Here is a 27543-nt window from a genome sequence, read left to right on the forward strand (position 1 = left end):
AGGTTTTCCCTTTCAGATTTCCGTGAGCCTAACCGTGTAAAAGCTCATTTTGTTCCCTAAGAAATCTCGCGAGATTTTCGTGGTCCTCTGTGGCGGGAACAAAACGGAAGCCAAGGAGCACTATGCGGCACTTCATCTGGCGGAAGTGAGGTCATGTCCCAGAAGTCTTGGAGAAGGAGAAGCGCGTTCACGCGTTCTGCTTGTAGTGGAGTGTGGAACGTTTAGGCAACGTGATCTGGTTCTTTGCGGGAAGGTGGGCGCCCTGGTGTTCGGCCAGCCGCGGCGTTGCGGGCCTTTGGTGGCCGCAGATTTGGTCTTTTTTCACTGATATAAGAGCTCGGCGGCGGGCCGCGCAGCGCCCTGACCCGTCCTCACCATGTTGGTGCTGTTTGAAACGTCCGTCGGCTACGCCATCTTTAAGGTAGGTGGGAGATTGATCCGTTGGAGGGGGAAGGCAGGTTTTGGGCAGGAGAGGAGACGGGAAGACGTAAGGAGAGGACGACGATGCTCAGGATCGCGTGGGTGCCTTTTCTGTCCCCCTGCTCTGAAAGGAAGGGGGGAGGGTTTGGGCCTGGGAGGCGCATGTTTCGGTGGACACGTGGCCGCGCCGTTTGGGGCGCTGGGTTCAGTAAGAGGATTTGGCCCAGTTAGAGAGGTGGACAGGAGCCGTATTCGAATTTTACATGTTATGATAAGGAGTATGGGTTTTGTTCTGAGAGTTTTGAGGAATGATTGGAAGGTTTTAACAGAGGAATGATCTCATCTAACTTTGTCTTTTAATGCAGTTGTTTTGCTCTGTGCAGGAGAGATTACGAGGCATGGGGTGCAAGAACGGAAGAAGGATATTTTTGCATTAAGCTAGACGAGATGAAGTTGCTTGGGTTAAGGCTGGCATGGAGGGAAAGAAATATCAGGAGAAAATTAGAAGGTAGAACTGACGGGATTGGCTGGTTGAAGAATGCGAGGTTTGGGTTTAAGTAAGTGGGTTTGTGGTGGTAGGGAAGGGAAGAGAAGGTTTAGGGATTTGGGGGCTGGGAAGGGGGAGGATACTAAAGAGTTGCAGTTTGGGCTGTGTGAAGCTTTCGATGTCTTGTTAGACGTGGAAATACAGTGGTCATTTCAAATTTGAAGCCCAGGGGGGAAGTCTGAGCTGGATATAACCAACCTGAGTTTTGGTTTTTTTAATAGGGAAAGTTTGAAACTAACTTCAAGTTCATCAGCAATTAAATAATTGAGCAATAGGATATTCGTGTAATAGGGTGCTGTTGAGATGTTAGGAAGCATGTGGTAAATTGAGTTCTATCCACGTGTTGGACTCTTGGGTTCAACGAATATAGCAACGAAAAACAAATTTTTCATATGTACTGACAAGTCAGAAAATGCTAGGTAAACTATATAGTGTGATTCTAGTTATAAATCAAAAACCTGTGTGGTACGGGTGCAGAGAGTCTGGAAGGGTACATACCAAAATGTTTATTTGGGAAAGTTTTTCATTTTACTTTCCAAGTTTCTCTTTGACATTTGAAAATATACTTCTATTTGCATGTTACATTAAATACTTGTTATTTTTAAGAAAACCAATGAGATAATTAAAAACCGAAAGGTGATTTTGCTTCTTTTTCCTCTCATTAGAGTTGTCTGAGATTGTAGTATTAGCAGTTTTAAGGGACTAAAAGGCTTTGGAGCCCGGGAACGGGTCTATTAGACTTTCCGAGGCGTTTTGCAGTCTTTTCTAAATTATTATTATTATTATTTTTAAAATATTTATTTATTTATTTGATTGCAGCGGGTCTTAGTTACAGCAGGCACGCTCCTTAGTTGCGGCTCTCAGGCTCCTTAGTTGTGGCATGCAAACTCTTGTTTGCGGAATGCATGTGGGATCTAGTTCCCTGACCAGGGATTGGACCCCGGCCCCCTGCGTTGGGAGTGCAGAGCCTTAACCACTGCGCCACCAGGAAGGTCCCTCTAAATTCTTAAGAGTTCTGCACGTGCCCCCAAATTCTCTTAGCCAGAGTAGTCTGTCATATTTTTTTTCCTTTTTATAAATTTATCTTATTTACTTTTGGCTGCATTGGGTCCCCGCTGCTGCGCGCGGGCCCCCTCCAGCCGCGGCGAGCGGGGGCCACCCCCGGCCGTGGCGCGCGGGCCCCGCACTGCAGTGGCCTCCCCCGCTGCGGAGCGTGGGCTCTAGGCGTGTGGGCTTCAGCAGCTGTAGCACAGGGCTCAGCAGTTGTGGCTCACGGGCTCCAGAGCGCAGGCTCAGCAGTTGTGGCGCACAGGCCCAGCCGCTCCGCGGCACGCGGGATCCCCCCCGGACCAGGGCCCGAACCCGCGTCCCCCTCACCGGCAGGCGGACTCCCAACCACTGCGCCACCAGGGAAGCCTTCTGTCATATTTTGAATCAGCGTCTGTGGATGAATTTCATCCAAATTGATTTTATGTATACTGTCCTGACCTGGATGCTAAGAGGGGAGGGGTAACTTTGCACTGTTCAGTGGTTGCTTCTAACAGTGGGGAGGAGTTGGTTTAGCAATTGTATGGTTTCTAGACCTGGGTCATAAAGTATAAAGTCATATGATTTATTGATTTCTACTAATAAAGAGTATTCTCCATAGAAATAATTCTTGAGTATTCTGTTGCAGTTTTTTTTGTTTTTTTTTTGTGTTTTTTTTTTTTGGTTGCAGTTTTTAATGTTTATCTGCAAGTTACTGTTCAACATTGTAAAAAAATTGTGGTTTATGTTTTATGTAACCTAATATTAGAGAAATAACTAAAGGCTTAAATATATTGAAATATTGCTTCATTTATAAATATTTGGAGTTAGTACCTGTTATTGATTCTTTCTGAATAAAATAGGTCTACAGAGTATTCCGGAATTAGTGATGGTTGCACAGTTTTGTGACAATCACTAAAAAGTAAATTGTACACCTTAAAAGGGTGAATATCATGGTACATGAAATATCTATGTGTGTGGAGATATGCAATACAAGGTTATTAGCTCCCTTTTGCATAATCTTTCAAAATGCTGGGGTATAAAATTACCTTGGTTGCATAAAATCCATGGTTGAATGAGAATGCTTTAAGAAAGTTTTTCAAACTTTTTTAAAATCTCAGTTCACAGTAAGGAATACATTTTATATCATGACCCAGTATATGCATATCCATATATACACAGTGATTCAAAAAGCATTTAAAACTTTCCCAAAAATGTTTCTTGTTAATAAAGTCATATATAAATGCAGAGACAATACCTAAAAGAGCTATTATTATTATTATTATTTGTAGAATATTGTAGAAACTCAAGCCTGTGTCCCTTATGTCACATGGCACACAGAATAAGACTAGACATTCTTCAGTCTTACTCATCCCAGACCTTTTGTAGCTGTGCTTCCCAGTATGGTAGCCACTAGCCACATACAGCTATTTAGCACTTGAAATGTAGCTAGTAAAGCTGTGGAGATGAATTTTAATTTTAATTCATTTAAATTCTTAGTAGTCACATTGTACAGTGCTGCTGTGTAGCATAGTGTTGTGTGTTCCTTTATTTCTCAAGGGCTCGAGGAAGAGCTTTTTATGTGAATACCATAGTTCCTATATAACATGATTACTAAGCAATATGTTTTTCCACCTTTATTGGGTATAACTTACATACTATATAACTCACTTTTTGTAAATATAAATAGGTACATATAGTACTTATTATAGTAAAACTAGCAAACAATATAACAGCAGTGCTAAAGATTTTAGTGATGACAATAGCTAAATTATTCATTCCATCTTAATCCAAAATGATAAAACTTAAAATGGATTTTGCATATTAATGTTTCAGATTTCCTTGTCTGAAAATGAATGATTAAAAATTTGAGATAAAAAAATTGAGATAGATGTATAACAGAAAATGCAGCAATTATTTCTAATTCTGTTTTTGTTCAGACTTTATTAGTAATGTTCTTTTCAGTATGTTGTGCACGACTGGGAACATAAAGTAGCCAAGGTTTTGTTTGCCATAACAAAGTCCTTGGAGACCTTTCAGTGGTCATGAATTAACATGATTTCATTACATTTCCTTTGTTGCTTTAACTTGAAATAATATCTCTTTAATATGCCAATTTTGTTGTCCAAATGTTATCTTCAAATATACTTGCTTTTCAACTAGAAAAAAAAATGTGAATTTTACTCATGAGTCATATCCCCTATTTGGTACGTATCCTGTCAACCATCACTGAACTTTAGGTATGGTTAACCACATACTGAGTAAACTACTACTAAAAATCACTACTATTCTGTGAATTTCCTTTAACAAAAAAAATAACTTTGAACTAAAGTTTCAGTGCATTCATGAGATTTGATGGAATGTCTTTGTATTCTAAAGTTTTCATGACATACAAAATGGAACTGTTAGTCGTTTGTAATTTTTTAATACAAGACCATGTGCTTTGCAATTGTTTACTGCTTCATTACTCTGATTCCTGTTTTTCCAGTTCCGTAAATATGTTTGATTCAGCTGTGTGTGGGATTAAATTTAAACAACACAATAAATCCTTAAAGACATCTTGCCACTCTCATCTGACAGAAAATAAAGGTGTTCTGCAATATCATATTTCTTCATGTTTCATCATGGAAATATGTACTAGGCTATAACTGGGTAATAAGTCTTACTATGTAAATATTTCTGTGGTACTGTGGATTTGGTGAAATGTGGCTTGTCGGTAAAGTATAATTTTTAGTTGATCAGCAGCCTTTTTCCATAAGATATGTATAATATCTATAATACTATATTTCATCAAGTATAATACACCGTTATTTTACACTGCTAGTTAAACTGACCTACCATCAATTGTAAGACATCCCAATTTCAAGGACGTTAAATATGGGGGGAAATGGATTTTAGGATTGATCCTACCCTAGCTTATACTTGGGCAGTTGACTTATCACACAGTATTGGTGAGGGTGTAGGAAAATAAGAACTTTTATTCACTCTTGATTTAAGTGAAAGTAATAGAAGCTTTTGAAGGCATTTTGATAATACATTTGTCAACATGCATTTCTTATATGATCATTTAACTCAACTTCCAATAATTTGTCCTAAGAAATACAACATGTATACATACAAAACTATGTATATTTATCAATAAAGGCATAAATGATGGTATATTCATACAATGCGATTCTTGTTAAAACCTAGAATTATGTCCACAATATGTTAAGTGTTAACTGTATAGCACGATTCCTAAAAGTACGCATTAATAAAATGCAGCATAGACAGTCAAAAAGTCTTGAAGAATATATACCTAAATGTTAATGGCTGTGTTTCATAGATAAAAATACCCCTTTTTTCCCTTTGCATGTTAAAATTTCTTACATAAGGATGTGTCTTAGAACTAATGGTATCTTAGTTTTAAAGAAATCCATAATTCTTGTCAGGATGTTCATAGCAATAAATAACAATTTTTAAAAATTTATTTATTTATTTATTTATTTTTGGCTACATGGGGTCTTCGTTGCTGTGCACAGGCCTTCTCTAGTTACGGCAAGCGGGAGCTACTCTTCGTTGTGGTGCGCAGGCTTCTCATTGCAGTGGCTTCTCGTTGCGGAGCATGGGCTCTAGGCACGCAGCCTTCAGTAGTTGTGGTGCACGGGCTTAGTTGCTCCACGGCATGTGTGATCTTCCCAGACCAGGCCTTGAACCCGTATCCCCTGCATTGGCAGGTGGATTCTTAACCACTGCGCCACCAGGAAAGTCCCTAAAGAACAAATTTTATTCCGTAGAAAGTAGGCAAATAAATTCTTTTGATCTGTGAATATGAGAGGCTTTGTGAAGGGGTTAGGCAACTCCTTAAAAATAGAAAGTTTTAAACAAATACCCAGCTAGATCTAAATTCCATCCAGTTACTCATTGGGCTACTTGATTTATTAGTTTGACCAAAAATTTATACTGGGTAAGAAAACTGGTTATTTCAGAGAGAAAATAGCTCCCACCACCCTCATTTTGCATGTACGATTGTACTTGAAGAGTATAGCTGTATATGCCTAAGCTGTGCGATTTAAAGAAAATTATTTTAAATATTTATTTACAGGTTTTGAATGAAAAGAAACTTCAAGAGGTTGATAGTTTGTGGAAAGAATTTGAAACTCCAGAGAAAGCAAATAAAATGTAAGTCATCTTGAAACTAAGAACTTAGCAGTTAACATTTAGAGGTTTTTGTTTTTGTTTTGTTTTGTGTGTTTGTGCCCCCCATTCATGTAATATATCCATAACTTTTTGTTTTGAACTCTATTTCAGGAATAATATTGGTATGAGCCCAATTATTAGATTCCTTATTTGGAGCATAGGCCACCTCAGCTAATTTGTATTAATTGCAGATGAGGTTGGACAGCACCCAAAAAACCACTATTTCTGTAAGATATTTGAAAGCATAAATTGATTGTGAATTAAGTATAAATTTCTCTTTAAAGTAATAACTGTCAAAAGCATGGGCTGCTAATTGATTTAACTTATAATTTCTCTACGTTAGTGATATTCAGGTGTTTCTGAACTTAATTCATAGTTTATTTATTCTTTATGACTAGTATTTCCTAACTCCCTCTGGCGTAGTAAAATAACTAGCTAGTAAATACTGGAAAGGCATACCTTTGTTCCCCAAGGTCTCTGGACAGGAAAATAGAATATAACCTTGATGCCCATCCTAAGAAAGGAGTGGTAGGAGAGAGAGCTGGCTTTTCCTCAAGGTAGAGTCAAGAAGGCTATTTCACCATCTGTGAATCACCCTGTGAAATATCCCATTTGGTGAGTGTGGTCCTAGGAAGGAGCCGAGTGATCTCTTGATTATGTCCTTGGATGCCAAAGGGCATTTCATAATTCATCTGCTAGTGCTAATAAAAACTCACTAGAATAGAAGGAAACTACTCAAGCTTGCTAAAGAGTGTTGAACCCAAAGAGATGTCATACTAAATAATTAGGGAAACATGGTATACTGGAAAACCATGCTTCAGAGTAATTTGTATAATGTGATTGCATTTTGCAGGTGTTGTTGTACACCTGTATATGCATTTATGCAAATATACAGAGATATGAACAAATGCCACCTTCAGATGAGTGGAAATGGGGTTAGGTGGAATAAGGTGAAATAATTGCTTTTTTCTTACCTCTTTCTATTGTTAAGTGTGCATTTAAGGTACCACCATGGGGTTCCCTGACGAGGTGAGAAAACCTTGCTTAGGATAACATTATTTTAGACACAGTGGAAGACTAGTTTTCCTTTTCAAAGGGCTGTATGCTTTAGTTGTCTGAATTAACTTGATTCATTGTTGTCGATGATGTATCCTTTTTGGACCTGAATTTATGTGATCTAACTCAAATATTCGTCACTACCACTGAGACAACAATGGATTAACTGTATGTATTTGTTTTGATATAAAATAATGTTGCCCTGCACACAAGTGAATAGGGAGGAAGGGGATAAAAAGTAAGGGTAACAGGAATTAGATCTAACAATTAGTTATTTTTTAATGGAACCTGTACTGGATGCACAAATCAATGTCATGAGATTACTGACGTAAGAGGGACCCTTACACCTTTTCTTAAGCCACTTCTGTGCTGTATAGTAAGAGGCATTTGTGTCTGACTTTAAGCAGCAGAGGTTATGTTTAAGCTTCAACATCTTTCCTGTGGTTTAGATGTGGTAGCACACCTCTTTTCTGTTGTTCCAAGTTTCCTTCAAATCTACAACCTCTATGATAGTTCAGACATTACTAGCCTAACATTTAGAGAAATTGGTCATTTTATTGGTCATTTTAGAAGAATATCTAACTTTACACCAATACCCAATGGCAGGAAAGTTTTTTATTGGCGTATGCTTTGGAAACAGTCCAACACCTCTTCTCCTAAATATGTGGCTTTTGCACAATCAGTGTGCCCCCATAACATTTTTTTTTCCCCCTTAATTCTAGAGTAAAGCTGAAACACTTTGAGAAATTTCAGGATACAGCAGAGGCATTGGCAGGTAAAGTCAAAGACTAGCTTTTTTGGTCTTTTAAATATTGGTGATTTGTCATCCTCATTAAATGATTGTTTGCTTCAGTTGCCTAAGTTAACCCTATTCAATGTTGTCAATGATGCATTCTTTTTGGAACTGAATTTAAGTGATCTAACTCAAATTCGTCACTACCACTGAGACAACATTGAGTTAGCTTTTTTCACTATAGGGCTGGTTTTTCCCCTACATGTGATGAGAGGTGAGAAGTGGTTAAGTTGATCTCCCTGTGGAAACCAACAGCATAATGCTGAAGCACAATTCAGTAAAAGCTGTTCTACAAGGGATCAAGGTAATGTGGTCAAGTACACTGCTCTCTGATCATTTTAATCCAAGGGTAAAGTTGAGAATAGCCAAGATTTAGAGTTGGAATAATAATAAAGCAGCTCTCCAGGTATATACATTTTTAGTTTAAAAAAGCACAGTATTATTAAAAGATTTAAGAAAACTAATAGGGGTGTGTGTGTGGTGGTTTTTTTTGTTTTGTTTAATACATAAACTACAGAAATGCATAAGAGTTTACCTGAAGGGGGCATGATTTTTTTATGATTTAGAAGAATGGATGACTGTTATATCCTTCAGCTAGTCCTAGGGATGAGACAACAGGCATGAGTAGGGTTTACTTACTAGGCTTGGCTTCAGTAAGCACTTGGTCTCATAGTGTTTTTTTTGTTTTTTTTTTTTTTTTTTGCGGTACGCGGGCCTCTCACTGCTGTGGCCTCTCCCGTTGCGGAGCGCAGGCTCAGCGGCCATGGCTCACTGGCCTAGCCGCTCCGCGGCATGTGAGATCTTCCCGGACCAGGGCACGAACACACGTCCCCTGCATCAGCAGGCGGACTCTCAACCACTGCGCCACCAGGGAAGCCCCATAATGTTCTTTTAATGCTAGGGCAAACAAGATCAGATATAAAACTCTAATCATGAATTTTCAGTTGCTTAAATTTGGTATCTCAGATCAGCCAACTACTTACTGGTATAATTTGAAAATGAAGGACCATAAGGAAGAGTATTATGGCTTAAAATTAAGCCATAAAATTCATTTGACTGAACCAAGTAATTTTGTCCACCACCCACAGGAGAAGGGTATAGTTCTCTTATATAGTGAAAATTAAGAATCTTATTAAATATGTTGGAATATTAATGGGCCACCCCAACCTTGGCAGAGGGGTGAGCTGAAGGAGGAGCCAACGAGGCCAATTTTCACATTTTAAAAAATAGTTCTAGGGCTGCACACATCCAATAATTGAAGTCTTATAGAGCCATAAAGCATAAATATGGTAATTTTTGCCTGGAAAATTTTTAAAAGATAGTTCTGTTCATCACAGCTTTAAAAATAAATATGGGTAGAATTTTGGTAATATCCCAGGCAAGATTGTGTTAGCTATTCTCCAACTCTGGGGAGCATTATTCATATAGATTGATTTGAGTAGCTCCTCTTGGAGTTGTAAAGTGCTGCAGCTCTGATCTCAAGTGGCCGTTTTTTGGGGGGCGGGTATTCCTTAAAATAATGTAAGATAAATGGAGAAAATAGCATGCTGGGTAAGAATTTAAAGTCAACCCCACACACTCTCAATCTAAATTCCATGAGGGCGGAGACTGTTGTTCACCATCAAATCCCTAGCACAAAAATATTTTGAGGTAGGGCTTCCCTGTGGCGCAGTGGTTGAGAGTCCACCTCCTGATGCAGGGGATGCGGGTTTGTGCCCTGGTCCGGGAAGATCCCACATGCCGCGGAACGGCTAGGCCTGTGAGCCATGGCCGTTGAGCCTGTGCGTCCAGAGCCTGTGCTCCGCAACGGGAGAGGCCACAACAGTGAGAGGCCTGCGTACCGCAAATAAAAAATAAAATAAAATAAAGTAAAAATATTTTTGGGTAAATGAATGAAGGTAGTGAGCTCTATCAGGAATCTAGTCATAGAAATCTACAATGCCTTTTCCCATCAGTTTTCACCAGAAAGTTGAACATCATCTTATTATTATTAAGAGAACAGAGTCCTTCCTGGGAATTAACTTCCCTCTCCCAGTTATAAGACAGTTTTGACGTGACAGAACTAGAACTAAGTTGTTGTAGATGTCAGGGAATACATTTAAAACCTGTACCCTGAGAATGAGTCCAGAGTGTGTCAACTTATAGTGGTCTCAGCAGCTAAAATGTGCCATTTGCATAGCAAGTTTTATTTTTACTCTTGGTTAGACTTGTAAGTTTCACATCTTACAAACAGCCACAGTAAAGTTTGGAGCCAGCCTAAATTTGGAGGAAGGGGGAAGACTGCTGAGGGACGCTGAATAGTGGCTAATAGAGAAGGGGAAAGAGTCAGCTTCCCCTTATCCCTGTCACCATCTCTGTATACCATCTTTAAAAAATACATATAATGAAGAGTGACTAACAGGGAAGGTAAATGTTTGTTAATGTTAGAGTGAATCTAGAGTAGAAATTTCTTTAAAGAAATCTTAAAGGAGAACACTAGGTTAAAGTGTGAGAGTAAAGGATAGGAAAGATTGAGAGCTAGAAGCAGGACATTGAATAAAATCTTTTAATTAGAAAAGATTAAACACTTGTAAGGAAAATACAATTATTAGAGAAATGTATATTAGAAAGGAGTCAATGTTTTACAATATGTAAATTGTTAGAACTCAACAAAAGTAGCTTGAATCTTAGCTTCTTAGAGTGTAGAGACCTCTGTAAGATCTGTGTGGTTTTTGTCCTCACCTTTCATCTTCCAGATAGCAGATGAAATGCACTTGAAATTCAAATGATTGGGAATTTGAATTCCCAAGGAGGAAAGAGCAAGTACCTGGTTGATTAAGCACAAACTGCTGCCTGACCTTAGAAATTGTGACAGACTTCCTGCCAGGCATACTTTAAGTTCAGCCAAAACCCAGACAACTAGAAGAGGTATTAGTATTAATTAGTCCCTGTGGGTCTAAAGGATCTAAGTATAGGTCTAAAGAAGGGTGAGAGTTATAGTAGCACATTTAGAGCTTGCCGAAAATGAAAACAGCCTCCAACTCAAATTGGCTGCCTTCAGTAGTAAGTTCTCAATCGCTGGAGGTTTATAAGTAGAGGCCTGTTGACACATCTGGATCAAGGATTAGCAAAAGTAAGACCTCCACTCGGACATACTTAAACTGTGGCAGAACCTTCAAAATGAATACACTCCTTTTTACCGGTCTTGACAGGGTTTTTGTGGTATTTCACAATCAGGCCAGTCGGTCTATAGTGATACAGGAGAGTGAATCAATTTATCATTCCAAAACAGATTGTTTCTAACAACTTACAATTCTGAGTTCAGAAGGATTGTGTGACATAGAGAAAGGAATGCTGGATCTGGTTTAACTCCTGGTTCTGGAGTGGAAATGAGGGTGGGAAGATCAGATGAGATAGTGAAATGTGTAACGTTTATCATTTCACTTCAGAGATAATATTAAATTCAGCTCTTCTGAAAAGAAGTGGGTTTTTTTTTCTTTATTTATAAAATTTAAATAAAATCTTAAGCTCTTAAAGTTTTGAGTTAACTCTTTTGTTTTTCTTCCTTAAAAAGCATTCACAGCTCTGATGGAGGGCAAAATCAATAAGCAGCTGAAGAAAGTTCTGAAGAAAATAGTTAAAGAAGCCCATGAACCCCTGGCTGTAGCTGATGCTAAGCTAGGAGGAGTCATAAAGGTAGAGTTATAATTTTCTTTTATGCCTGCTGATCAGAGCTCACCATACAGCATAAAGACTACAAAGCCTAGCCTTTGCAATGAGTTATTTATCATAAGTTCTCAGATTTGAATACTTGATCTTTTTCCCCTACGCTATGTAATAATTGGTTTCCAATGTGATTATCAAAACTAAGGTTATATAAGTGATGCCCCAAATGATAACACTTTATGTATATCCTGGCATATTTTTGTTTAGTGACATTTTTTTCCCTTTCAACATAAATCACATTTCTTTTTTATTGTATGTGTTTATTAGAAAACTTTAGTAGGGAGTAGAATTGTTAAGGTTAAACATAAAGTGAGAATGGAAAGAAAGGCTGGATATGTAGGCTCCCAAACATGCAAGGCAGAAAATTTTAGAGGCCAGTTGCTTTAGAAGCCAGGTGGCTTCTCTTGTTGAGGAACACGGGCTCTAGGTGCATGGGCTTTAGTAGCTGGAGCACGCAGGCTCAGTAGTTGCGATGCACGGGCTTAGTTGCTCTGTGGCATGTGGGATCTTCCTGGACCAGGGGTCGAACCTGTGTCCCCTGCTTTGGCAGGCAGATTCTTAACCACTGCACCACCAGGGAAATCCCAGTTGCGATACTTCGATTTTCAATAGTTACAGTAGGTATTACAGTGCAAGTTCATGAACATACCTGTCATTCTTTTTATTCTTTTTTTTTTTTAAATTTAAGTGTAGTTGATTTACAGTCCTCTCATTCTTGAAGTAAGGATCAATTCTAGGTGTTTGGAGGTAAGAAAGTGCTGAAGAGATTAGAGGGGTTTTTTTTTTTGAGGTAGGATTGTGAATTAAATAAGATCGTTTGGATAGATTATTTCTAATACCGTCAGGTAATGAAGTTTTCAATGATATCAGTCTCTTTCTTCATCCTTTGAAGTGCCCACAAGTCTTAGTTTATATTTTTCTGTTAAAAACGTTAAAGTTTAGCCTAATAAACATACAGAAAGTCACATGGGACAGCAAATTGCTGGCTGGTGGGATTATGAATATCTTTAATTTTTTTCTTCTCAGTTTCTCCTTTTGAAAAACTTAAACACTGGTTGTCTCTTGTATGCATACTAAATATTTGTTTCTTTAAGTGTGATGCAACATACACAATTTTGCATGCTTGTCATTTGCATTTGATGCAAAAGAACTGTAAATTTGTATGGAGTTAGCAAATACACTGCAAAGTGAAAAAAATGAAGGTGTACAGAACAGATTCATCCTGTTTGCCTGGAGTGTGTAAAAACTTAAATTTTATAAAGATTTATGTATATGTGTACACATATACATTAACATTAGTATAGATTTGGAAGTACTTCAGGGATCCTAACAGTAGGGAAAGGGCCTAAGGCCCAGAACTTGTACTTTTCATTCAGTTCCCTTCTCTATAGTACTATTGATTAAAATCTTCTGTGTTTACTCCCTTTATAATTTTTGTAAGAGGCTAAATAATGTAAGGTAGTAAAAGATCGCTCAAACCAACAAAAAGAACAAAATTACTAGGTTAAATTGTATTTCTCTATTTATGGCTTTGATTCATGTAGACAGGCTGCCTTCCCGGAAGCTTATACCAATTTTGACCTCTACCAATAGTATATTCAAGTGTTCTTCCCACAAACACGAGAAACTGCTTTTATGAAACTGAGAAATGTATATATTTAAATCAATGCTATTTTAGTATTTAAATAATTTTAGGAAAAGTTGAGTTCTTTATTTGATACAAATGTTCCTGTTCTTATAGGAAAAGCTGAATCTCAGTTGTATCCATAGTCCTCTTGTTAACGAACTTATGAGAGGAATCCGTTCACAGATGGATGGATTAATCCCTGGGGTAGAACCACGTGAAATGGCAGCCATGTGTCTTGGGTTGGCACACAGGTGAGATTTACTGGAAAATAGTCTTATTATTTTTATTTAATAAACAGTTATATAGCACAGTTCGAGGTATGTTACAAATACTATCTTAATCCTCAATAATCTTAATGAGGAAGGTAGTAATAGTATCCTCATTTAACAAATGAGGAAATTGATGCCCAAAGTCAGTATAGCTGGTAAGTGATGAAGCCATTATTTGAACCCAGGCAGTTTGGCTGCATTGTCCGGGCTCTAAACCTGATGACAGGCATTCTCTACCTCTCTAGTATTAGATGCCACAATTCTTGGGCTTTCTTTTCTCTTTTACATCTCCTAAATCATTTGCTACCATTCCATCTACTTGCCATCTCCCTGCATTTTCTCATCTGCTAATGATCTCTTCTGCTTTGTGTGTGTGGCTTGTTTTAATTGAGTTTTTTCTTGAGTTTTTATGAGGCAAAGAAAAACATTAACCTGTCATGTTTAACCAGAGGTCCATTAGACCAGGAATTTCTGCTATACTGTGATATATATGATCCTGAAAAGCTTGGCATTCTTAGAAATTGCACTACAATAATAGGGTTTGTGAAATAAAAATAGGATTAAGGGTAAACCACTCAAAACCTAAGTAACTTTGTAACCCTAAAAAAAATAACAGTTAAAAAGACATGTTAGGGGGCTTCCCTGGTGGCGCAGCGGTTGCGCGTCCGCCTGCCGATGTAGGGGAACCGGGTTCGCGCCCCGGTCTGGGAGGATCCCACATGCCGCGGAGCGGCTGGGCCCGTGAGCCATGGCCGCTGGGCCTGCGCGTCCGGAGCCTGTGCCCCGCAACGGGAGAGGCCACACATGCCGCGGAGCGGCTGGGCCCGTGAGCCATGGCCGCTGAGCCTGCGCGTCCGGAGCCTGTCCTCCGCAACGGAAGAGGCCACAGCAGAGGGAGGCCCGCATACCACCAAAAAAAAAAAAAAAAAGACATGTTAGGGACTTCCCTGGTGGTCCAGTGGTAAAGAATCCGTCCTGCAATGCAGGGGACTCGGGTTTGATCTGTGGTCAGGGAACTAAGATCCCACATGCCGCAGGGCAACTAAGCCCAGTGTGCCGCAACTAATACCTGGCGCAACCAAAAAATAAAGGACATGTTTAATTTATATTACAGAAATACTACAGTAAACAAAGGTCTGGACCTTTGAACAAATAAAATATGAGCATAGATTAATGAAAGGATTAAAGCTGAGTTACAGAAACGAACAAAATGCACAAAAGTCAGGAAAAACTTTGTAATAAACATTTCTAAGAGAGAACAAATAGCTAAACTGAGTTAGGGTCCAAATTTAAGATTAATTGGCATTGTGCACAGCAGTAGTTCTCAATCAAGGGCAATCAGATACCCCTCAGCAGACATTTGGCAATTGGGGTTGAGGCCAGGGATGTTGCTACACATCTGACAGTGCACATAATAGACCCCACAACAAAGAATAATCAGGCCCACAGTGTTTATGGTGCCAAGATTAAGAAACCCTTCTGTACAGTATTGTTTCTACATGGCTTTCTTCTTTTCAGCTGTTACAGTGCTGTACTTTTTTTTTTTCCAGTGGCATAAAGCATTAAATATGCTGCAAAAATCATATGTGAACCAGTATGGTTTGAGCTACACAGCATTATCCTATTTATCATTCATAAATTAATTCATGTTTCAGAAATGTAGGTTATAGCAGGACAGATGTATTGTTTTCTTTTTAAATGTGTATTTTTAGATCTTAAATATTGTATTCTTATTTAGCTGATGTTTCCCATGCAGGAAAAAGGTAAACAGTGTAGCTCCAGGACAGGGATTCTGGTAAAAGTTTTTTTAAGATGTTAATTAAATGCTTTCCCTAAACGCTTTTTTTTAGTGATTTATATTTTTCCCCCTTCTCCCCAGCTTGTCCAGATACAGATTGAAATTTAGTGCTGATAAAGTGGATACAATGATTGTTCAGGCAATTTGTAAGTATAGTACATGTGAGGACTAATCTGTTTGTCTCTTTGTTGTGGTTTTTTCCTGCTGTTAAAATTGTATCTTTTATAATTGTTGAGGAAGAAAAGGGAGATCAGCTAGAACTTTTAGTAAGTAAAGTAAATTGAAAAATGCAGAATAGAAGAAAGGAAAAACTAACTATAATTTGACTAGTTGGATAATATGGATTACACTATTAATGTAAACTGATTGATTTCTCTTTTTCCATGAAAAATGATAAAACCATAAGTAGGATCTGTATTGTGATTTATTTTGCTTTTTTCTCTTGTAGTTGTAGGTCATTCTCCCGTGTCATTGGGTTATTTTTTGACATCAAAGTCCGAACGATTTCCAATTTTAAAAATCCCTTTAAACAGCAATTGTATTTGTAGGTGTATATACCCAAAGAACTGAAGGCAGGTACTCATATACTTATGCAGCTATGTTCATAGTGGCATTATTCACAATAGCCAAAAGGTGGAAACAACCCAAATACCCATTAACAGATGAATGGATAAACAAAATGTGATATATACATACTATGGAATATTATTCGTCCTTAAGAAGTTCTAATACATGCTACAACATAGATGAATTTTAAACGTTATGCTAGGTGAAATAAGCCACAGGCAAGAAGACATATTGTGTGATTCCACTTATGAGGTACTTAGAATAGGCAAATTCATAGAGACAGAGAGTAGAAGAGATTACCAGGGGCTGGGGAGGTGGGGACGAGGAGTTATTTCATGGGTACAGAGTTTCAGTCTGGGTTGATGGAAGAGTTTTGTAAACGGATACTGGTGGTGGTTGCACAGCATTCTGAATGAATTTGAGTCACTGAAATGTACACTCGACAATGGTTAAAATGGTAAATTTATATGTCATCACAAGTTTTTTAAAAATCCTTTTAAGTTCCTATTTTCTTTTTCATTTTAATCTACTGCAGCCCTGTTAGATGACTTAGATAAAGAACTAAACAACTACATTATGCGGTGTAGAGAATGGTATGGCTGGCATTTCCCTGAATTAGGAAAAATTATTTCAGATAATTTGACATACTGCAAGTGTTTACAGAAAGTTGGTAAGTAACTTGATCCTTTAAGGCATTGAAAATAGCTGTTTATTTTTATTTATTTATTTCACTGTAACTCATTTAAAACACGAGTTACAGTGGGTTTTTTTCTTTTTCTTAAATTTTCAAGAGATTTTTATGTCTTGCAGGTTTGGGGAGTGTAGCCATATTAATATCTGTTAGAGTTCAAGAACAAAATTAACTTTGATTTTGATGGCCTGTGAAGCAGAGAACATGGTTCTCTAATTTGGTTTTTCTTTTAAAAAAATTATTATTTATTTTTGGCTGCGTTGGGTCCTTGTTGCTGCGCACAGGCTTCCTTTTAGTTGTGCTGAGTGGGGGCTACTGTTTGTTGTGGTGCGCGGGCTTCTCATTTCGGTGGCTTCTCTTGTGAGCACGGGCTCTAGGCACATGGGCTTCAGTAGTTGTGGCACTCGGGCTCAATAGTTGTGGCTTGCAGGCTCTAGAGTGCAGGCTCAGTAGTTGTGGCACACAGGCTTAGTTGCACCAAGGCATGTGGGATCTTCCCGGACCAGGGCTCGAACCCATGTCCCCTGCATTGGCAGGCAGACTTCTAACCACTGTGCCACCAGGGAGCCCCTAATTTGGTTTTTCTGGAAATGGCTTCTTATGGTTAATGTGTCTCAGTGAAATTACCATTAATAAGGACAACTGTGGACTGGGGGTATCCTGAAATATATTAATAATTATTATTATTAAAAATAGTATTGCTGGGCTTCCCTGGTGGCGCAGTGGTTGAGAGTCCGCCTGCCGATGCAGGGGACACGGGTTCATGCCCCGGTCCGGGAAGATCCCACATGCCGCGGAGCGGCTGGGCCCGTGAGCCATGGCCGCTGAGCCTGTGCGTCCAGAGCCTGTGCTCCACAACAGGAGAGGCCACAACAGTGAGAGGCCCGCGTACCGCCAAAAAAAAAAAAAATAATAATAATAATATTGCTGTCTGTACTGTTAGTGTAAAATTGTATGCTATTAGTACAGCAATATTAGTAGAAGAACATGAGTATTGTTAATAAATATGAGTTACTTGGCTCATATTATATTATCATATTACTACCCGTAAGAATTCATGGCCCTAGCTTCAGTATAACCTTAGCTACAAATTGTCTATCACAGTATTGTAAGTCCTGTTTCATGGTGTATTTTGGTTTTTTTGTTATCTATATTTTTTTGGAGGGAGGTGGTAGGGAGAGAAATCAAGCCTTTAATAAGGAAAGTTACTAGGTCAAACTTGTTTGCTTTTTGTTTTGTTTAGGCATCCTTTTCATTGGCTTATCTCTACTTTTTTTTTGACTATTTGGTGGATTTTATATAATTTGTTGAAGAGTGATTCTCCCTCATCCTCTGCAAACATTCCATAGGCGATAGGAAGAATTATGCCTCGGCCACGCTTTCTGAATTACTACCAGAAGAGGTTGAAGCAGAAGTGAAAGCAGCTGCAGAGATATCTATGGGAACAGAGGTTTCAGAAGAAGATATTTGCAACATTCTGCATCTCTGCACTCAGGTAAACTATACACATAGAGAAACTAGTTGTGGTGGTACCAGCTCTGTAATTTCTGATGGCAATGATGATTTTTAAATGTATTGTTCACCTGATAAATAAATATGAGGGTGTTCAGTCACTACCTCATCTGATGCCATCTTTTTTTTTTTTTTTTATGCCATCTTGACTTATACTTAGAGGGGGAGATATATACTAAAATGAAGTTGAGTACTGTCTAATTTATTTATATTGTTAGCATTATCTGAATAATAAATCCATTAAAAGGCAGAGAAGTATAGCTTCAATTATTTAATTCTAACTTTTATGTTTGTAGCCTGTATTTTTTCTCCCTCTCATTTGAAGATAGCTATACGAGAATCACAGGGGATGACAGAAATGTCTAGCCCTTGGAGTTTTTTTAAATAACAGCAATATTGATTAACATTATTTTCAGGCAGTGTATTAGCTTGTTTCCATACATTATCTAATAAGATCTTCACAACAGCCCTTTTATAGGAAACTGAGGTAAGAAATGGTTAATTTTCCCAGGGTTGTACAACTGCTCTATGATAATTTGGGACTCCGATGTTTTAGACATGTGAGTTTTATACTATTTTTACTCTTGTCATTTATGACTTATTCCTTTTATCCCCTACACTAGGTGATTGAAATCTCCGAATATAGAACCCAGCTCTATGAATATCTGCAGAATAGAATGATGGCCATTGCACCCAACGTTACAGTCATGGTTGGTGAATTAGTTGGAGCACGGCTTATTGCTCATGCAGGTGATGATTTTAATGTAATTTGTAAACATGGGTATTGAGAGAGTTGAGTTGTTTTCTAGGTAGGATTTTTTTTTTTCTTCTGTTTTTTTTTTTTTTTTTTTTTTTAATTTATTTTTTGTGGTACGTGGGCCTCGCTGCTGTGGCCTCTCCCGTTGCGGAGCACGGGCTCTGGACGCGCAGGCTCATCAGCCATGGCTCACGGGCCTAGCCGCTCCGCGGCATGTGAGATCTTCCCGGACCGGGGCACAAACCCGTGTCCCCTGCATCAGCAGGTGGACTCTCAACCACTGCACCACCAGGGAAGCCCTTTTTCTTTTATCTTTAAACTACACTTATTAACGTAATTCTAGGTAATAAATAGAAGTAAATGGTATATTTGTGAGGACTAAGGCCCAGGTGTTCAATGATGACTTTTATTTGTATGCCTGATTTCCTTTCGGATAATGAAGGCATCTTTAGTCACTGCCTCTTCTGAGACACTTGTGGTCCCTTGTCAAAAGTTTGTTATGGTTAATTAGAACAATCAGATGAATGCAGGAGGATGAAATCAGTTAGTATAGGCTTACCTCGTTTTATTGCACTTCACAAATACTGCTTTTTTAAAAACTTTAAAGTTTGTGGCAGCCCTGTGTAGAGCAAGTCCATCGGCATCATTTTTCCAACACCATTTGCTCGCTTCATGTCTGTGTGCCACATTTTGGTGATTCCCACAATAATTCAAACTTTTCCATTCTTATATTTGTTAACGTTGATCTTTGGTCAGTGATCTTTGATGTTACTACTGCAACTTCCTGAAGGCGAGTGTATGTTTGTTGAATATTAAACATGTATCTAGTAGTTGAGCAACTGCATTAATATTGATGTTTTCTGGGGAAATCCTTGGCAGTCCAGTCGTTAGGACTCCACGCTTCCACTGCTGGGGGCCCAGGTTCAATCCCTGGTTGGGGGACTAAGATCCCATAAGCCGCGTGGCCAGGCCAAAAAAAAGAGAAAGAGTTTTTTTGTTTTTTTGTTTTTTAATTGATGTTTTCTGACAGAAAATCAGTGTAGCACATCTAACAACGCATCAACTTTAATACCTAATTATTGTGCTTATATTTCCTCATCCATATCTTTGGTTTTTTGTGGTTTTTTGTGGTTTTTTTTTTTTTTGGCTGCGTTGGGTCTTTGTTGCGGCCCACAGGCTTTTTCTAGTTGCGGCGAGCGGGGGCTACTCTTTGTTGCGGTGTGTGGGCTTCTCATTGCAGTGGCTTCTCTTGTGGAGCACAGGCTCTAGGCGTGCGGGCTTCAGTAGTTGTGGCTCACGGGCTTTGTTGCTCTGCGGCATGTGGGATCTTCCCGGACCAGGGCTTGAACCCGTGTCCCCTGTTTTGGCAGGTGGGTTGTTAACCACTTGCCATGAGGAAAGTCCTCCTCATCCATATCTTAAACAAGGGGTAAATAAAGTGTAAGAAGTTTATCACATAGATCTACTGAGATGTCCTAATACTAAATTTTCACCTTATTTATCTGTTTGTTTTTTCATATCTATAGTAGTAGGATATCTGATGTCTAAAATAAGTCTCAGAAAAATAGGGGCAAGATTGGGTGGTGTCTGTGAATACATGTGTTTTTATCTCCCCCATGATATGCTAATGAAATGTGAAATAGCAATACCATCTCTTCAGGCAGATAAGTAAAATTGAACAAGTAACCTTCAGTTTGTCATAGACATTCATCACAGACCTCTGCTTGTGGTGTTAATGGATGAATCACAAATGCTGAGGTATCAGGAATTTTGGGTAATTCCAGACTATAGAATCCTGTATTATATCAGATTTTTATTTACTCTGGTGGCTATAATATTAAGACTATAGGTCTTTTTAATACATGGAACTTTCGAATACTTGCAGGTACATTCCTGGTAACTACTTCTTTTCTTTTGAAGGTTCTCTTTTGAATTTGGCCAAACATGCAGCTTCTACAGTTCAGATTCTTGGAGCAGAAAAGGCACTCTTCAGAGCCCTCAAGTCTAGACGAGATACTCCTAAGTATGGTCTCATTTATCATGCTTCACTTGTAGGCCAGACAAGTCCCAAACACAAAGGAAAGGTCAGTTACAGTTTTCCTGGAGTAGGCCTTTTTTTCCTCCAAACCATTTTCCTCCTATTGTTTCTTTTTCATCAAATAGAGAATGGTGAATTCTTTAAATAAACACTTATGTACACTGAAAGAAAAGGTTAGAAGAAAGTGTTATTGCTTGCTGTTACTATTTTTCTAGACTCCACCCATTGGTGGGGACAGGGATGGCACATCAAAAGTTTTCTGTGTGGCAGGAAACCAATTTAAGGTCAATATTTATGACCTATAAAAAATAATAGCACATACACTGTGCTAACACTTGATACGACTTTAGTGAATCCTCTTAATAGCCCTATGAGTTGTAGGTGTCTGTTTTACAGGGGAGGAAACTGAGGCTTAAAGTACTTTCAGGCTTTTTACAGGATACATAGTTTAACAGGAATTGAAATGTTATAAAATTCAGAGCAGAGTGATGAGAGAGATAAAGGGCTCAGTAAAATAAAATGTTAGTTAAGCTTGCGGGGCCCGGGGGCTATACTTAATCTGGATGATCTCATGGTGTAGGACTAATGTCACATAGTAGAAACTAAAGGAAGATGGAAGAATGGTTTGAGCTAGTTTTAGACATAAGCTACTACAATATCTTTTCATCCAACAAAATAATGGTGGTTGTGTTAGCCATCATACTGTGGCAAAGATTCAAATAGAAGATAAGTGGCTTGAGTTGTATGGTTTGCAATACTTTTGTAATTCCTGATTTTTAAAAAATCCTAGAGTAAATTATAGAGTCAATGATTCATCTGTAGTGTTCTCATGAATAAATTATTGAGAGAAATTTTTACATCTCATCTTGGAGTATAGTTTGAATGTCTCTAACTTCAAGTTCTCTATTAGATTTCTCGGATGCTGGCAGCCAAAACTGTTTTGGCCATCCGGTATGATGCGTTTGGTGAAGATTCCAGTTCTGCGATGGGAATTGAGAACAGAGCCAAATTAGAGGCCAGGTTGAGAACCTTGGAAGATAGAGGGGTAAGAATCACATCCTGCATATTGCAGAAGTGTTACCTGTCAAAAGTTAATAAACCACGAGTAGTTTTATGTACTTTTTCATTTCGTTTGCTAACCAGTTTTACGTTTATAATACATTTTAGTATGTCTAATACATTCTTTTTGTGCTTGCTGTTAACAGTTTACCTAATATATACTAAGAATTGACATACTACCATATACATTATAAAGAGATTATGCCTTAGAAAACTATTAATAATTTTTCTTTTCTTAGATACGGAAAATAAGTGGAACAGGAAAGGCATTAGCAAAAGCAGAAAAATATGAACATAAAAGGTGAGTGAGTACATTTGGAAGAGCATGAATGAACAATTTTTGCTTATTTAAATGTTAATTGTTGACAGTTTTTTTGTTGTTGTTTAAAACAACTAAGTATCCCCCTAATTTATTTCTTTGCCATTTACAATTTTCCATATTCATGTCTAGTTTTTAATCATATACACATTTTTACGTTGTTGCAATAAGTACACATAATATATTTGTTTTGGCCTTTTTTCTTAATATGTAATCTACTCATTTCCAGATATTGATAATAAATGTTTTTCATTCATAGTTCCTATATAGTATAACATTTATCAAAACCAAAGTCCATTCAGAGTTAAGCCACAGGGAAACCTGTTTTTTAAAAAAAAAAGAGTCAAAAGACAAAGGAAAAGTCTAAAAGTGGCTAAGAGGCATGATAAGTATTCAGACCTCACTATGAAATTACAAAAGATATTGTGGGGAGAGGTATTTTTGTTACTATTTGAGATAATGTTCAATACTGATGAGGTTGCGATGATAGAAATAGAATGTGGAAAACAGATTGACGGTATGTGTCAACAGCCTTAAAAACATTTATAGTCATTAATCCATAAACTATGCTTTTAGGACTTCTTACAGTCCTTTAGTAAAATCTTATAAGTGGGCAGGGAAAGCAATATAGTAACATCTCATTATAAATATGTATTTAGATATATGTTTTAGTATACACATTCATAAAAACTGTTTTCCTTTATTCTGAAAAGAAACCAAATGTATTCAGTTACGGACATCAATTAACATTTACTTTTATATTGTGAATTTTCTAAGATCTCTACAATGACCATGTATTTTGTAATTTTTAAAGCCTAATTTGTTGTGTTTAGTTGAAAAAAATGTGGATCTTTGTTTTTGGGCTTTGTTTTTCTTTTTCTTTTTTTACAGAAAGTCAAAAGTTTAATAACACATATATCTGGGAGAGACCCAGAAGAACCTATTCACTACTTTGTTTCTTAAATTATAAATGTTTTTAACCTATAAAAGTTAACAGCCGTGAGCCTGCAAGATAGCTTAATAGAACATTCCTTAGCTTGTTTTGAACAGTTTTTAAATGTTCCCATGCCATTATGCTTATGACTTTAAACACATGTGCTTAAAGCACCAATTATGAGGTTTAGTTCACATTTTTGGCACACAGTACTTTAATTTTTCTTTCTACTTTGTTAGAACAAAAGCAAACATTTGGGTTTCAAGGATTCTATCCATATTTATCCCTTCTTGTTCCTCTGCTGCTTGGAATCTTGTGATGGAGTATTCTGTATTAAATTTGATTTAGGGTTTTTGTTTTGTTTTTCATTGAATTGCCCAGTGTTCTAAAACTCGAATTAGTTCAGTTTTTACTTTCTAGTGTAATCATTTGGTATAAAGAGATTTCCTCCATTTCTTCCCCCTATGCTGATTGACTATTTTTCTATACTGTAGTCACTACATTGATTACTAAATCAATTCATTTAGCTCACCACTTCTCTTGAAGTGTGAAGTGTGACCTACTGTTGACACCTCTTTACCTTTTGGAGACTTTTTCATAAACTGCCCTAAAGCCACTAAAATGAAACAGCATTGTATGCTTGTGTAAGTATTACCTAATGACGTTTCCTTTTAAACCTCTTTAGAATTATTTGATTACTGATATTTGTAGGGATTTTCTAAAATTCTATGGCTCTTTCAGTGAAGTGAAGACTTACGATCCTTCTGGTGACTCCACACTGCCAACCTGTTCTAAAAAACGAAAGATTGAACAGGTAGACAAAGAGGATGAAGTGGTTGAAAAGAAGGCCAAAAAAGCCAAGGTTAAGATTAAAGGTTAGTTTGCATTTTTTTAAATGTCATTTATACTCTTATTCCTTAAGAAGTACAGACTTCATATATTTGGGAAAGTACGTACCATTGAACTTTATTGTGAAACCATCCATATTGAAAGCTAATGGTGTTTTAATAAACCATCATGTTCTCTGGGAATAGTTAGGATATTGTTAAATTTATCATGTTTCATAGAGGAATGTGAGAAGTGCCTCTTTGAATATGTAGGATTATACTAAGTGTACGAAAACTTTAGTTTCTACCATGTGAACTATTTTGAGAATCAGCTTAATATAGAAGAAAAAAGGTATGTGGTTTCTAAATTAGTTGCTGAAATATTTCTGTTATAGTAGAGCATAGAATTGATGCAGCACTACTTTTCGTCATTGTTTCTGTTACATGGAAAGGACTAGAGTAATAACTGGGTAGCTTGCCAACAGAGATAATATTTAATAGGTGCTCCCCAGTGAACTAGGCTCTCTTGCAAAGTTGATAAGTGAGCTCCCCCATTTATTAGCTGCACCTGTGTTGAGTGCCTACCAGCTGGTCTAGCAAGAAAGGCATTAAAGCAATGACTGATATAATTTTGGGTTTTTAAATAGCTTAGTGGTCAAAAGTACTATCAGCAAATGTGGACTCCTGCTCTGGGTGAAGAAAACATAACCAAGTTATTTATTTAAGTGTTTCTATTTCCTTACTGAACAATAAGGAGATCCCTAAACCCATCAGTAACATTTGAAACACCCAACTCCAGATGTGTATCTTTACTCATATATTCATTAAGCTTTTCAAACTTAACATTCCCGGACCCTTACCACTCCCAATCTGTGGCTTCATAATATTCTCCATCTTACAAATGGTGATTATAGTTGCTTTACCCTTTAACACTGACTCTTTTTATAACCCAAGTCTATTCTGGCAGCAAATCCTCTTAATTCTACTTTAAAAAAAGAAAAATTTGGTTACGCCAGGTCTTAGTTGCGGCAGGTGAGCTCCTTAGTTGTGGCAGGTGGGCTCCTTAGTTGTGGCATGCGAACTCTTAGTTGTGGCACACATGTGGGATCTAGTTCCCCAACCAGGGATCAAACCCGAGCCCCTCTGCATTCGGAGCGCAGACTCTTAACAACTGTGCCACCAGGGAAGTCCCTTAATTCTACTTTGAAAGTATATCTAGAACTGAACCACTTATACCCATCTCTGCTATTCTTAATGTGGTAGCTACAGTGGCACCCCCATTAGCTCTCTGATTTAATTCTACTCCTTGCTCACTCTGCTCCAGCCACACTGGATTCTTTGCTATTCCATGAACCTGCCAACCCCCCTTCTCTCCTAAAATAACCTTAGCATTTGCTCTTCTCTTTACCTGAATATTTTCCTTCAATATAGGTGCATAATTCACTCCCTTCCCTCTTTTATTTTTATTTCTTTTTAATTCCTTGGCCACACAGCATGTGGGATCCTAGTTCCTCAACCAGGGTTCGAACCCGCACCACCTGCAGTGGAAGCGTGGAGTCTTAACCACTGGACCACCAGGGAAGTCCCCTCCCTTCCCCCTTTTAGGTATCTGCCTGACTATCCTGTATAAAATGTCCACATGTATTGCCCTCCTCAGTGTTCCTCTTCTTTATCCTTAGGACTGTTTACTATGTAAAATATTTTATAGCATTTCTTTTTTTGGTCTGTCCATTCTCTTACTAAAGTAAAAGATTCGTAAAAGCAGGAATTTTTGTCTGTGTTGTACTTTGCTGTATCTCTAGTTGTCTAGAACAAGCCCTAGCGTATAGTACGTACTAAGTAAGTATTTGATCAATGAATTTCTAATGATAGCAACCAATTATTAAGTCCTCATTCTAATGTGCCAAGCATTCATGCTAAGCATTTTGCATAAATTTTCATGTGTTAAATCGCTAAATCCTAGAAATTGTCCGGTGAGATAGACATTGCTAAATTTTATAAGGATGAGGAAGTTGAGTTTATAAAGGTTATTAAATGTCTTACTCAGGGTTTCAACAGGTTGGATAAACCCAAGTCTCCTAACTCCAAACTCTTATTAATCATTTCTAATATAATTGACTAGTCTCCCCAAAAAAGTGGGTTTGGTAATCAGATGATTTGTTTTAATCCTGATCTCTCTATATAGCTACATGATCATGAGAAATTTACTTCCCTGAGCTTTCTATCATTTGTAAAGTTAGTAGTAGTATACTAGGTAGATATTTGAAGGACCTTTGCAATTATAAAATTATGTAATAAACATTGGATAGTTGATCTGAATGACAAGAAAAAATTAAGTCTCAAAGGGGTTTTGAAGGAGAGAAGTCTGATACAATGTTAATTGTAGTATCTTTACACTTAACCTTATTCAGTTGAAGAAGAGGAGGAAGTAGTAGAAGTAGAAGAAGATGTAGTAGAAGTGGTGGAAGAACAGGAGACATCTGTGAAGAAAAAGAAGAAAAAGGACAAAAAGAAACACATTAAAGAAGAACCGCTTTCTGAAGAAGAACCATGCACCAGCACAGCAATTGCTGTATGTTTGTTTTTAATTACCAATACTTTATTGACATGGGCAGGGTTTCTATATTTTATTCTACTCTGTATATTAGAAATGAACAGGTAGTTTTTAAAAAATGGTTTCATTGATGAGGAAGTAAAACAACATTGTTGTGTTTATATTATAAAGGGCCGTTTCCTAAACCTAGAACCTTATTGCAAAATGGGTTTTGTTTAAGGGTGGATGAGAATATCATTTGGTACAGATGATAAAGGTGGTTTTATATTTTTAGATTTTAGTCTTTGCTCCATACTTGTTTTCCAGGGAAATAGAATAGACCTACTTTGCTTTTTATGAGGAAAATTTATTTTTAATCACTCAAACATTTACAGGTCTTTCAAAAGCATTCTTGTTGGTTATTTTCAGAGTCCAGAGAAAAAGAAGAAAAAGAAAAAAAAAAGAGTTAATGAGGACTAATGGAAGGAACCATTCTTTCAAAGATTTCTTAATTGAATCACCTGGATACATCATGCTTAAGAGTCAGAAATACACCAGAGATGCTCTCTAAAATAAAAAATGGGAGGTTGGATGAAACAAAATGATTAATCATCAGTAGCATTTCATACCTATTTGTGTCTCAACATCACATCAACTCTGTTAATTTTATTATATCATCATTTCTTAGAATATTTGTTATACAAATAAAAATATTTTCTTTGTATTTTAAGGCAGTTCTGTGGTTTCTCTGTTTTATGTAGAGAATTTTTGGCCATTTCTGTATGTTATTTAGCATTTGATGATTAGTATTTTGATAATTATACCTGAAAAGTGAGAGTTGTGAACCATTAATTTGAAACATAGCCTTTTAGAAGGTAGCAATTAG

At 37.5% G+C, this 27543-nt stretch overlaps 1 protein-coding gene and 4 non-coding genes across 8 annotated transcripts; all 5 read left to right on the plus strand.

Annotated features, from left to right (window-relative positions):
- Positions 1–179: 179 nt before the first annotated feature.
- On the plus strand, positions 180–27332 carry NOP58 (NOP58 ribonucleoprotein). Of its 4 annotated transcripts, none has more exons than XM_007117779.4 (15): positions 180–421; positions 6078–6154; positions 7951–8003; positions 11575–11696; positions 13468–13604; positions 15502–15566; positions 16523–16657; positions 18028–18173; positions 18814–18940; positions 20868–21031; positions 21896–22030; positions 22284–22345; positions 24039–24172; positions 26536–26696; positions 27087–27332. In XM_007117779.4, exons 1-15 carry the CDS (start codon positions 377–379, stop codon positions 27135–27137), a joined length of 1614 nt encoding a protein of 537 aa, XP_007117841.2. In that variant the 5' UTR covers positions 180–376; the 3' UTR covers positions 27138–27332. The 4 variants fall into 4 exon arrangements, 3 of the variants coding, with proteins under 3 accessions (XP_007117841.2, XP_054945444.1, XP_007117842.1); XM_055089469.1 differs by lacking the exon at positions 27087–27332 and adding an exon at positions 25618–25729; XR_003677407.2 differs by lacking the exons at positions 26536–26696; positions 27087–27332 and adding an exon at positions 23825–23941 and having other exon boundaries at positions 182–421; positions 24039–24128.
- On the plus strand, positions 7302–7390 carry LOC112065160 (small nucleolar RNA SNORD70). Its single transcript, XR_002891882.1, has one exon. It is a non-coding gene; the product is annotated as a small nucleolar RNA SNORD70 (small nucleolar RNA).
- Positions 8100–8186, plus strand: LOC112065159 (small nucleolar RNA SNORD70). The gene has a single exon (XR_002891881.1). It is a non-coding gene; the product is annotated as a small nucleolar RNA SNORD70 (small nucleolar RNA).
- Positions 18227–18312, plus strand: LOC112065165 (small nucleolar RNA SNORD11B). Its single transcript, XR_002891885.1, has one exon. It is a non-coding gene; the product is annotated as a small nucleolar RNA SNORD11B (small nucleolar RNA).
- LOC112065164 (small nucleolar RNA SNORD11) lies at positions 19337–19420 on the plus strand. Its single transcript, XR_002891884.1, has one exon. It is a non-coding gene; the product is annotated as a small nucleolar RNA SNORD11 (small nucleolar RNA).
- Positions 27333–27543: the final 211 nt, after the last annotated feature.

Source organism: Physeter macrocephalus, chromosome 2 (genome assembly GCF_002837175.3).
Source record: "Physeter macrocephalus isolate SW-GA chromosome 2, ASM283717v5, whole genome shotgun sequence".
In the NCBI taxonomy this organism is placed as follows: domain Eukaryota; kingdom Metazoa; phylum Chordata; class Mammalia; order Artiodactyla; family Physeteridae; genus Physeter; species Physeter macrocephalus.

What these genes read in the sequence shown, in the direction of transcription:
- NOP58 (XM_007117779.4), top strand. Translation starts at nt 377, where the DNA reads ATGTTGGTGCTGTTTGAAACGTCCGTCGGCTACGCCATCTTTAAG. An exon ending in AGCTAGGAGGAGTCATAAAG is followed by an intron (nt 11,697 to 13,467) that starts GTAGAGTTATAA and finishes CTGTTCTTATAG; the next exon opens with GAAAAGCTGAATCTCAGTTG. An exon ending in ACGGCTTATTGCTCATGCAG is followed by an intron (nt 18,941 to 20,867) that starts GTGATGATTTTA and finishes TTTCTTTTGAAG; the next exon opens with GTTCTCTTTTGAATTTGGCC.